This window comes from Crocodylus siamensis, chromosome 2 (assembly GCF_052110815.1).
Source record: "Crocodylus siamensis isolate JL-2025a chromosome 2, ASM5211081v1, whole genome shotgun sequence".
NCBI lineage: Eukaryota > Metazoa > Chordata > Crocodylia > Crocodylidae > Crocodylus > Crocodylus siamensis.
Window position 1 is genome coordinate 238591001 of NC_143396.1, and position 12678 is coordinate 238603678.

The 12678-nt window shown below is 38.8% G+C and overlaps 1 protein-coding gene across 2 annotated transcripts in view; it reads right to left on the minus strand.

The window, feature by feature from the left end:
- Positions 1-12678, minus strand: part of CDIN1 (CDAN1 interacting nuclease 1) — a 173791-nt gene that overhangs the window by 60989 nt on the left and 100124 nt on the right. For both annotated transcript variants that reach the window (XM_090033517.1, XM_090033516.1), the window contains exon 10: positions 9973-10078. In XM_090033517.1, the coding sequence (XP_089889643.1) occupies positions 9973-10078 (106 nt within the window). The remainder of the gene's footprint in view (positions 1-9972; positions 10079-12678) is intronic.

The following is a 12678-nucleotide window of genomic DNA, read 5'->3' on the forward strand; positions in this document are numbered from 1 at the left end:
AAATGCTTCTGTTAGTTCTTTGCTTTTTGACATTTATGAACAACTGAACTCCCTCATTTTAACTCCTAATAGATGGATAATTATACTTATATTAATTTATTACGTTTGTAATATTTTAAACTGGAATGAAAAAGTTGTGGTTTCTGAATACAAGAAAACACAGCATGCTTAACAACATGCAACTAATTTAAATAAAATAAAGCACTGAAAATGTAAAATTTTATTATGTGAAAGTGTGTACTTTATAGGTACAAAAATGTTATTCTAAATATTTAGATATAGTCAATAAGAAAAAAATCCTTAGTTTATTACTTAAAATTTTATAAGATTCTTGTATCTTTATCACACATAATATGTGATCAACAGTAACTAATGTTTTCTACATTAATACTAAGAGTTAACTCTCTCTACACTCTTTCTCCCTGTCCAATTGTCATTTCAAATGGATTAGAAGAGCACTTACAGAATTACTTGAAGGGGAGGGGAGAGGAGGATTTGGTCATTCTTGGTTTTCAGCAGGCAACCTGACCTTATTAAATAAAAATATATGATGTAATAGTTTACACGGAGGATTATTATTATTATTTTAACTATTCCTAGGTAGATGGAGACTCAACAATAAGAAGTACATTGAAAATGTCAGATGTAACCATCAATTAAAAATTACAAGGAGTTCTGAAAGGTAAGGTCTGTGGGGGCTGACATTCTTTGACATAGTGGAGTGTCTGTGACCAGGCCTTTGGCAAACATAGCAGGATCTGTGCTGTCAGTTCTTATTGTACATAAACTTAGATGCTTGCCTAATCTGAATGAGAAATACGGGGGAAATTGGAGCTGAAGCCTTGAGGTAATGTAGATGGAAGCTGAAAGTGCTCTATCTGTACTATATGATAGTCTCCAGTGACATGACAATATTTGAAAGAGTGGAGAAAATATAAGAAAAATAATTTTAAAATGATGTATAATGCCTTGTAAACTACTATAAAATGCGAGGCTATAGTAATCCAGCAGTTTAAGGAGGGCAGGTTTTAAACCATTTAAAATGAAAATCCTAATTTGCAGTATACATATAAAATGTCCAATATGGAGAAAGGCATTATGACTAATCTTAAATTGACATTTATCATTCAAATTTAAATGCTAATCTAATTATTAAGTGGCTTTACTCCTCTTTGCTCTTGCAATACAAAGATATGAGGTTTGATGCAAAGTAAAACAGTCTAAAATGATCTTAGAATTTTTTGTGATTATAGTAATATTCCTCACAAGCTCCAGCTTCAGTGGGAAATAGATACACATCCAAGCACTTTCATATCATCTTAAGGATGAGATAACTGGTGAACACTGAAACGTTAATTTTAAGGTAAGTGATTTGAACAAATTCTTTACACAACCTATACTATTGGTAAGAAGGTTCTGTACAAGTCTGTCTAAATAATAGCTCTTGTAACAATGATTTATGTATAATGCTGCTGAAATAAGGTACATGTACTACAAGAATGTTCCCTTTAATAAAATGTGCATGAAAAGTTTGTATGTTTATAGAAATTTTTATTGTGTTCCATTATAAAAAGGACACTTACTGGTCACCTGAACTTCTCTAAAAATGAAGCTGGTGTACTGATAACAGAGGTAATTTTAAATAACTTGCAGCACATTAGTTGAGAATTTTTTTTCCTACAAAAAATCTATCTTTACATTAGCAAACTGATTTAACTGACTTCAAGAAAATTATATGAATTAGTTTTTATAAAATAATAGTTTTAATTGCATGTTATAATTGATAGTTTGAATGAATAATAAAAAAAATTCATAAACCTTTAGTTTATTCTTGTCCATTTTTTAATATCAGTTTACTAATTCTTAATGGGGGGGTGGAGGGAAAACCTAAAAAGAACCCACTATATGTGAAATTCTATGAGACTCAGATAGCTAAACCGACCCTACGTCCCTAAGTGTTACAGTAAGGTCAAAACCTTTCAGCATTGTACCAGTGTGTCAAAATATGTCAACAAACCATCATACTGTAGGAAGAAGAATGACCTTTCAGTTCTTTATGTTTGGGCTGCCAATGAAGCTTTGGATACTGGGTATGCATGAACAGTTTTCCTAGCTACTTGACAAATGCAACTCCCAAGGTTTCCTCTAAGACTGGTTGTTAAACCACTATGTTTTAACTCACTAGTACAACTTTCTAAACCCACGTATTATTGGAAAATACTGATGTTGTTATACAAAATATGTCTTCTATAAACTCCATAAAATAATTTGCTTTTACTTCAACAGAACTGATAAAATTATTACTTAAACACTCTTTAGTGGAATAGACATCAAACAGATTCAAACAGCTGAACAGAAAAAATATTCTGATGTTCTGATTCAGTCTTTACTCATGTGTGGTAAAACCTGATAGTCAATTTCCACTGTATTAAAACAAAACTGCATGTGATCAAAACTATTCTATATACCTCTTTCTTTCTTGGATCCATCTAAAACACACTTTTGGGTGCTACGGGCTTTAACAATTATTTTTATTTTACTACTATGATTATTATATACAAATGAATATTTAAAGATAAATATTAATTAGAAATGAGAAAAATATTAATTTCTATGTCTAAAGCATGGGGATATAGATGCTGTATTGAAATTATCCACAAGAAACTTAATCTTTTATTTAGCCCCTGTCTCTTTTTTTTGCATGGAAGCAGAGGACTAAAGACATTACGATTTCAATTAAAGGGGGAAAAGGAATTCAGTGGAGGGATGACTTGCTATTCATATTCAAACACAGAAGAAGAAATGCTTCTCTCTCATTATGTGGAATTATCATTATTCTAATTCTATGTCAAAGACGACATTTTGCTAGTGTCTTCTTCATATATAGTAAAGTTACTTCAGTTAATAACAGTGTCAAGTTTACTCCAGGGACTTTTCAGAAATTATATTATAGAAGCTAGAGATGCTGTATCCAGGACTGCAAATGATGGAAAAAAATAAATGGATGCATTTGACTTTATATCTACTTACCACAAGTCATCAACAGTAGTACACTTAATAACTATTATTTAATTTGTCTCTTGTTTATAACTATGTACTTGTAAGTAAGTTGCAGAGGTGCCTGCTAATGTTATTATAACTTATTATTATAGCTAGGATATCAGTTTTCAGTTGAACTTAGAAACAAATGTTAAGGCACAGATTTTCATATGCTGTTAAAAATATAATGTGGAAAGAAAGGAAAGTAAATTAGCAGTTCCTTTAAGGCAACTTAAAAGATGAATTTACAACCTGTACACACACTCTGCTCTATATTACAACCCATATCATACCCTGTTCACACTCTCCTTTGCATATTTGGTCATACTCAGTAGCAACTAAGCCAAGGTGCTTCTTTCCCTGTTATTATATAGTTTCACAGTTTCTAGGGTTGGCAGGGACCTGAGAAGATCATCAAGTCTGACCCCCTGCCATGGCAGGAAAGAGTACTGGGGTCAAATGACCCCAGCAAGGTGTTAGTCTAGCCTTGTCTTAAAGAGCCCCAGGGTAGGTGCCAGCACCACTTCGCTTGGAAGTCGGTTCCAGATCCTAGCCACCCTGACAGTGAAGTAGCGCCTCCTGATGTCTAATCTGAATCTACCCTCAGCCAGCTTGTGACCATTATTTCTAGTCACTCCTGGTAGCGCTCGGGGAAACAGGGACTCCCCCAGTGTCTGCTGGTTCCCCCCCCCCGACTAGTTTGTAACAGGCCATTAGATCCCCCCTCAGCCTTCTCTTCTGGAGGCTGAACAGGTTCAGATCCCGTAGCCTCTCCTCATAGGGCCTGCCCTGCTGCCCCCTGATCATGCAAGTGGCCCTCCTCTGGACCCTCTCCACGTTGTCCACATCCCTCCTGAAGTGACGCGCCCAGAACTGGATGCACTACTCCAGCTGTGGCTTGACCAGTGTCACACAGAGGCAGAGTTTCACCTCCTTGGACTTGCTTGAGATGCATCTGTGGATGCATGATAAGGTATGGTTGGCCTTCCTGACCACATCCCCACACTACCGGCCTATATTCATCTTGACATCAATGATGACTCCAAGATCATTTTCTGCCTCTGCACTGACAAGAAGGGAGTTCCCCAGCCTGTAGGTATGGTGCTGGTTCTTCCTCCCCAGGTGTACCACTTTGCACTTGTCAGTGTTGAATCCCATCCTATTCTTGTCTGCCCATCCCTGTAACCTGTCTAGGTCTGATTGCAGTCTATTCCTCCCTTCTAGCATGCCCACATCCCCCCCTCATCTTAGTATCATCAGCAAATTTGAACAGGGTGCTTTTTACCTCCTTGTCCAAGTCACTGATGAAGATGTTGAACAGTGTGGGCCCAAGGACTGAGCCCTGGGGGACCACACTGCCCACATCCCTCCAGGCTGAAAATGACACATCCACCACCACTCTGTGGGTGTGGCCCTCCAGCCAGTTGGCAACCCATTTGACTGTGTAGGTGTCAACACCACAGTCCCCCAGTTTTTTAATGAAAATGGGGTGAGAGACAGTATTGAAGGCCTTCCTAAAGTCCTGAAAGACTATGTCCACTGCTACCCCTGCATCTGCCTCTAGATCCCCCCTCAGCCTTCTCTTGTGGAGGCTGAACAGGTTCAGGTCCCTTAACCTTTCCTCATAGGGCCTGCCGTGCTGACTCCTGATCATGTGAGTGGCCCTCCTCTGGACCCTCTCCATGTTGTCCAAATCCCTTCTGAAGTGTGGTGCCCAGAACTGGAAGCAGTAGTCCAACTGCAGCCTGACCAGTGTCGCAGAGACAGGGAGGATCAGCTCCTTGAACCTGCTTGGGATGGATCTGTGGACCTTCCTGACCGCTTCCCCACACTGTCGACCCATGTTCATTTTGGCATCAATCATGACTCCAAAATCCTTTTCTGCCTCTGCACTGATGAGAAGGGAGTTCCCCAGCCTGTAGGTATGATGCTGGTTCTTCCTCCCCAGGTGCAGCACCTTGCACTTGTCAGCATTGAAACCCATCCTGTTCTCATCCGCCCACCCCTGTAACCTGTCTAGGTCTGATGGCAGCCTATTCCTCCCTTCTAGCATGCCCACTTCTCCACATATCTTAGTGTCATCTGCGAATATGAACAGTGTGCTTTTTACACCCCGTCCAAGTCACTGATAAAGATGTTGAACAGTGTGGGCCGAGGACCGAGCCCTGCAGAACCCCACTGTCCACATCCCTCCAGGTCAAAAATCACCCATCCACCACCACTCTCTAGCCAACTAGTGACCCATTTGACTGTATAGGTGTCAACGCCACAGTCCCCTAGTTTTTTAATGAGAATGGGGTGAGTGACAGTGTCGAAGGCCTTCCTAAAGTCCAGAAAAACTACGTCCACTGCTACCCCTGTGTCTAAGGATTTTGTGACCTGGTCATAGAAGGCCACCAAGTTGGTCTGACAGGACCTGCCTCTAATGAACCCCTCTTGGTTGCCCCTAAGCATAACCTCCCTCGCTGGCCCCTCGTGGACATATGCCAGGATAATTCTCTCAAAAAGCTTACCCAGGATCGAGGCAAGACTCACTGGCCTATAGTTTCCCGGGTCCTCCTTCCTCCCTTTTTTGAAGATGGGAACCATGTTCACCTTCTTGAAACATATGAAATACACCAATGTAGGACAGATAACAAATGATAACAAATGAGACTCCAGAAATATCAATAATACATTTTAAAAACTTAATTTTCTTTTATTACTAAAATCATGAGTTTCTGTTCCAATATAGCCAACCCAAGGAAACTGGGCATAAAAAGAGATTTCTAGGATATTTTTATAGTTTTAAATCTACTCAAAAGTGTTGGAAAACTTTGGAAACATTATAGGTCTAGGTAATATGAGTACTCCACAATGAACACAATGGTATAATAATACCCACAAAATATACTGTAACAAAATCCAGGCACCTAACTCACATGGTTGGGAGAGAAAAATCAGAATCTTTGTATTTCCCCAACAAAGAGGAAAATAGCTATGCTGCTCACTATTTTTTCCCCTTGCTTTGCACATACTTTAAAATACTGTCCTGCTCACAACGCAGTGGATTAGGTTGCTCAGCTGGACAGTCTGGATGGTTGATAGGACAGGGGAGTCAGATTAATTCTCTTTCTTTGTCCAGGAAAGAAAGTTTTTCAACTATTTTGACTTCTGTATACCACTTGCACTTTGTGCTTTGCCTCTATGTTGATATAATTTTAACATGCCCTATTTATGTTATTTTAGTTAGTTTTCATGTAAGCTATAATTTCATGAGAAGTTTTAGGATATCATTTTCTATCACTTTAGATTTCCTATTGAGTCTTGGTTGTCTGGTTTTCTCATCACACTTGAGAAGCTTGGTTCTAACTAATACTTAAGCAGGGATTCTGGTAACCTTATTAGCAGGTGTCTAGTGAAGACATGTTGAAATGCAGAGGGACAATACATATCCCGCATATGAAGAGAGAGATAAGATATTACCTGCTTTTGTCATGCAATATATTAGACAAAAGATGTGTACAAAATGGGATGATTGAAATAAAAAAGAGGAAAATAGCTGTTTTGTCTGATTTTTTTAAATACAATCAGTTTAGCTGTAGAAGTAAGTATAAGATTCAGATGCGACTGGGATGTAAATTGAGCACATCCTTTTAAACGGTAATTCATATTCTATGAAGTGACTTTAACTTTGGGGAATACTACAATTGTGTTGTCTCCAGATAGATAAGCAAACTCAACATAGCAATCACTTTTTTTAGTTATAAACACACGAACAAAGGTATATTTCTAAATACCAGTCCTGTAAACTCAGCATGGGATTGGCAAGAGAAACTCACCCCATTATTATTGGATCAGGCATTGTCACCAGAAATAAATATCAAAATAGTGTCTCCTGTTTCATCTTTGCAAATCCAGGGCTCTATGTAAAGATATACAGGTGTCATTGGTTGCTTAATTTAAGATGGGGCTGCACAGATGGCACTACAACTGGAAACTACTCAATATTCTTGATGTCTGAGCCAGAACAAGTTTGCTAATCTATTCCTGCAAAATTTAACAGAAATGCAAAAGAACAACTCTTCATTCATATGAACAGATTCGGCAGCACCTTGCTTAACTGTTCTGTTAAGCAAGACAGCACCATTTTCAGCCAACCACTTTTCAGACAGATCACATTCTAAAAGTAGCATACTCATGGTTGTATCTAGCATTCCTATTATGGAGCTTTAAGGAAAAGCTGTGTTCAAAACCCTTAGCCAGATTGTTTGCATCTGACTACTGAAAGATGTAGCATGTACTCTCACTTTACTCAAAATGGCCTAGATCAGGGGTGTCCAACCTTTTTGAATATGGGGCCGGATCATGAACTTTTTATCACCCAGTAAGTAGGCCAGTGAGCCATATTCAAAGACCTTACAGGAAGTGGTATCACATCATCCCCCTGAAACTAAAGTACAGTGTTTATTTTCATTTCCTGTCACAGCATCTTCAGTCTCAGAAAATAGCTTGGAGGGCCACATGGCGGCCCGTGGGCCATATGTTGGACAAGCCTGGTCTAGATTCTATCCTAAACTGAATAAAGCTCCAGCTCTTAGGTTTCTGGTACCACTTGAGTCTCTACTTAAGTTTAAGCAGAATTACCAACTTAGGCCTGTAAAATTGCTGCAACTGAGACGCATGTACTGTCCAGCCTCTTAAACACCTTGTATGCCAGAAAGGAGGGGAGGTACAAGATATGTTTCACTTAGGACATTTCTACTGGAGATATACATCTCAGCAGCTCAAATGAACTTAATACAGCTTGTAAATCTGACCCTTGTCTTCTCTTATGAGCAGGTTGTTCAGAAGTAAACAAAGTTTAACCTAAGTCAAGGAATTAACCTTATTTGATCTCTGAGGTGGACATCTGTTAGGCTCTAAGCCCATTAAATCAGCTTGTTATAAAAGAAGAAAGATTTCAGGGATTCTGAACTCATGCAGAACCTGGTCGCCTCTTCAACTGAACTTTTGCTATGAGTTTAATATTGGCACTATGTTTACCATGAGAATCTCAGTATTTATACAAAGTAAATATGAAATGTGTTCAGTTTCTTTAACCGTGCTAGAATTAAAAATCGTGTTTCACAGTGATACCTCATCTCTAGCTTGTTAATGTTGCCTTCTGCATATGAACTGAGTCAGCAAATACGGCACAATGAAATATTTTACAAGACATTTATGCTGTAATCTATTTAAAAAGTAATTTTGAATATTACATACTATAGCAAACGACTAGCCAAGGCTTGAACCCAAGTTTGGAAACAATTTAATAGTTCCAATTTCCAGTCATCTTAATCCAGCAATATGAGCTTAAACGTGCTTCACTTCCAGCACAGTGAAGTAGTTTTTGTATTTTTATTATAAAAAGAAGTAACAGACAACTTGTTAGGATGTAACAAAAAATTAGGTTAAACTATCTGTTGGCTGACCAGTTCAAAAAAAGGAATGTTCTATAGGTGATGTCCAGCTCAAAGCGGACAAACTCCTTCAAAATGTTCTGAACATTCCTAACGCACCCAAATCTGAAGAGCAAGATTTTGTACAGGACAAAAATAAATCTATATACTCACAACTTGCTTTTTGCAACAATCTGGTTTTTTGCAACAGATGAACTTTATTCCATCTCCAATGATATCATTATGCTCACTGGATGCTCCATCTACAATTGCTGTCTGGGGTTTGTCTTAGCAAAAGGGGTTCTGAGTTCCTGACTACGTCTCACCAGTTATGGTAACATTAATAAAAATACAGGATACCTCTTGTAAGGGTAATAGTGGTAGCCTATATAACCAAGTATTCTGTAATATTCTTTATAATAAAATGCCTTTTTTGCTGCAATAGCAACAGTGGCCCCTTCAACTAAAATGTCTGTCTGTTTTGTAAAGTAATTGATTCCATAACTGCTTTTTTTCCCCTATCATGTTTTCCTAAAGAGAGTGCTTATAACTTCTGGGTGACCATGGCTTATGAATAAAAAGGAAAAATGGCCACAGATAGTAAGAGACCAAGCAAGAAGTTTCATGGCTACTGTAACGCTGGATAGTCTAACTTGTGACACAGCATTATTATACAACCTAAGTGAAGCTAGGTGCATACAATTTGATGCATTGGATCTCCCACAACTATTAAAAGTCTTAAAAAATGGCATTAATAACAATTGCCTTCTTGGTCCTGTAGTAACTGAACTGAGTTGCATACATCTGTATTAAAATAAGTGTCCTAAAATATATACTTAAACAATATCTATATCATTTTATGTGATCAACTGTTTTTAAACATGACAATAATGATGGGAATTTAAAACAAATATTTCATCATTTGTTGTTGGTGCAGGAACTCAAAAAGATTCTGAAATAAGTATTATAGATTTGGGCTGTCCAACTTCTAAACTCCCAAGGGCCACATGCTGCATGCGCCACAGATGGCACTCTATGGATCCCCCCAAAAACACCACACTATATGGGTGCATGAGCATGACCTCCCCTTTCTGCAATGTGCATCTGCATAGGCACAACCCTCACTGCTGTACCATGTGGCATGACCATTAGCCACCCCTGTGAGGCCCAATTTCTCCCCTCCTTCACATACAAGGCCCCAGACTCACCACCAGCTCCCTCCACTAATGCACTACTTTGCTCCACCCCTAGGGCAAAGGGAACAATGTGGCATCCAGAGAAGGGAATGGCAAACCTGAAAACTCTGGTTGCTGTTGCTGCTAGAACAATGGGGAGGAACGGCAATTAGTTGAGAGTTCAGGGGCTACACATTAATCCCTTATGGGCTGAATACAGCCTACGGGCCAAAAATATGTAGACAAAAGTATTATCAGCATTACCAGCATTTTTTTACAGCTAAACAATTAGTTTAATTCAATATTGCCCATCAGTTAAGCCTAAAAATGATACCTACCTATTCCAGTAGCTCCAGAATTGGTCCTGAAGGTATGACTGGTGGCTGCTTTCATCACCAAATGAAGCTTTGCTTTCAATCCAGTGAATTATGTGGCCTTCAACAGCTAGGGCAACACAATATTACTAACATAGTATGGATGCAAGTTCTGAAAATGAATTCAACATCTTTAAGACTTTTCTGAATACCCAGTTCACACAAGGAGCTACCCTATGACTTACACTTGAAACCTTATCATATATGTATAAAACCATGATTCAAACATACGAAAAGAATATTTTTTCTAAATAAAATTAAGAACTGCATACACTATTTATCAATAATTATCTTCATTTAAGATTACAATGCCCCTCTTAGTCCTCTGAATGCACTTACTCTAATACAAATGGCCTTTTGGAGTGCATATTTTTTGCTGTTACTGTAGGTTAAGATGCCTCTTCATGTCTTCCAGGAATCATTTCCCAATCTGTGAGATTATGACCAAGAAAAGTCATCTCCTGCATACAGAAGTTTTACTTCCAAGGTTGCAAAGGAATGCTCACTCAGATAACTTGAGACAATTCCATGCAAGCTTTTGAAGATGTTTTCCATCTTTAGGATTTTCTGTTGCACCTACCATCTATTATTGCAAAGTTTGGCTTAGCTGAAGAACAAAATGTTAAGTCTGGCATAGAGTGATATGTTAACCAAAACATGAGACTGAAGCTTATGTAGACTGATAGTAGTATAACCCAATGCAACACAGAGTTCAGCATGGGTTATAAAACACTTGGATTATGGGTAAGCAGGTGACTAACTCACAGTAAACACTGGCCAGCAGCAATTACACTACTATCAATGGCCAGGCTAGTTAGTTTAAAAGGAACTTGAACAGGTCTACATGAACTGTAGATCACACCTTTTATCTGTAGTACAAGCCTATGCTCAGAAGCTTGTGTAGCAGAGCCAGACACCTGTTCTATTCTAAATCAGTTGTTGCTTTTCATAAATGTTTGCCTTTTCTTAACCAAGTGGCAAGCCTGGATGTCAAGAATACATGAGCTGCTAGAGCCAAGGCTAAATTTGGTAGGATTGCTAGACAAAGATGAAAGGTATTTTACATAGCTATTTGAATACCACAAGCTGTTACAAGTCTAAGTAAAAACAAATTAATAGACTTGCCAAATTGGCAAGTTATTATAGGTGCTTCCCCCTCCCAGCATACATCACTGCAAGACTTTCAAGATTTTAAGTTCAATCAGTTGTTCATTCTTGTTTCATGTTAGCCAGGTCCCTGGATAGAAGGAAGATGGTCTTGCTTGTATATGATGTAAAAGTGATTTATAGCTTGATACTATCTGCTCTACTGCTATATTTTCAGTCCATGGTGTCTCACAATCTTCCCTAACAGCTTTAGCAAGGTCTCACTGATGGGCATGGCCTCAATAGACTGAGGTAATTTCAGCATGATCTTATCAAGTCTCTGAGGTGGAATAGCAGACTACCATGCTTGAATATATAAAATACTACGGATCAGTCCAGTTGTGTGAGTATGGACTGGACGTGGCCACATATTATTATCATCAGCACCACCTCCGTTCCTGAAAACCTATAGGGAAAATTCTAAAATTATTATTTAGGTAGAGCTGCAGGTGGCACTTTAAAGCTTCCCAAGGGTCTTTGATAAAGGTTGGTTACATATTAGGTAATAACTTGAACTGAACTGAAGTTCAAGTTGTGTTGAATGAATTGTCTTAAGTACTGACTGGGTAATGGCATGCTTCAGAATGTGCAGCAGAATTCTTGCAGGAAAGTGTGATGTTGATGATATTACTAGCAAGGGCCCCAAATGTCAACACCACCAGAGGACAAAAGCCAGAATCACAAATAATTAGCTCTTAAAACAATATTTCCACGACTTTTTGATTTTGTCTGTAAAATATACTGAACGATCTCAACACATAAGTGTGCTAGGATCTGAAGATAAATGGAAGAACAGTGCACAGATGACAATGCGATTCAGCAGCTGTTACAGTAGAAGAAAAGAGGTTCCTTGCTTCAATGGCATGGCAGTTACACTGAGAATTCCTTGTGGCTGCTTACCCATTATTTACATGGTTTCTATCACCACTAGTACTGAAATGTCAGTGCTCAGATGCATCTGGCAATTTTTTACCATGGACACCAAGGCTACTTACAGATGTGGACCCCCCCCCCCCCCCCCCCAACAACCAACCAAACAAAAAACTAGCACTTGACTTTCAACTTGGCACACCCCTGCACCAAACACAGTGTGTGCCCCGAACAGACATCGTGCCAGTTTGACCCAGCTCCCCAGCATCTGTACAGCTTGCGCACTTTAGCGGATGTTTTTGGAGCTTTTATCAAATAGTTTATTTGCTATATACACACTGGGCAAGCCAGGTCAAACTGTTGCAATGCTTATCCCGGTAAAGCGCTGGGTTTTTTCCCCCACCCACATCTGCCAGCACCCTAAGTTCTTTTTCTTACTGCTCTTTCTTTCATTAGTACTTAATGACCCATGAAGAAAACTGGGGGAGATGAGGAGGATGTGGAGGAAGATTCTAGAATGAGGCCACGGAGTGGATCTTCTATGCCACCAACTTCTGTTGTGGGGGCATTATCTATAACAGTGTTTTGAAACTTGACTGAATCTACCAGTTTCTGTAGGCAGACTACAATGCATATTTCTGAAACAAACATGGA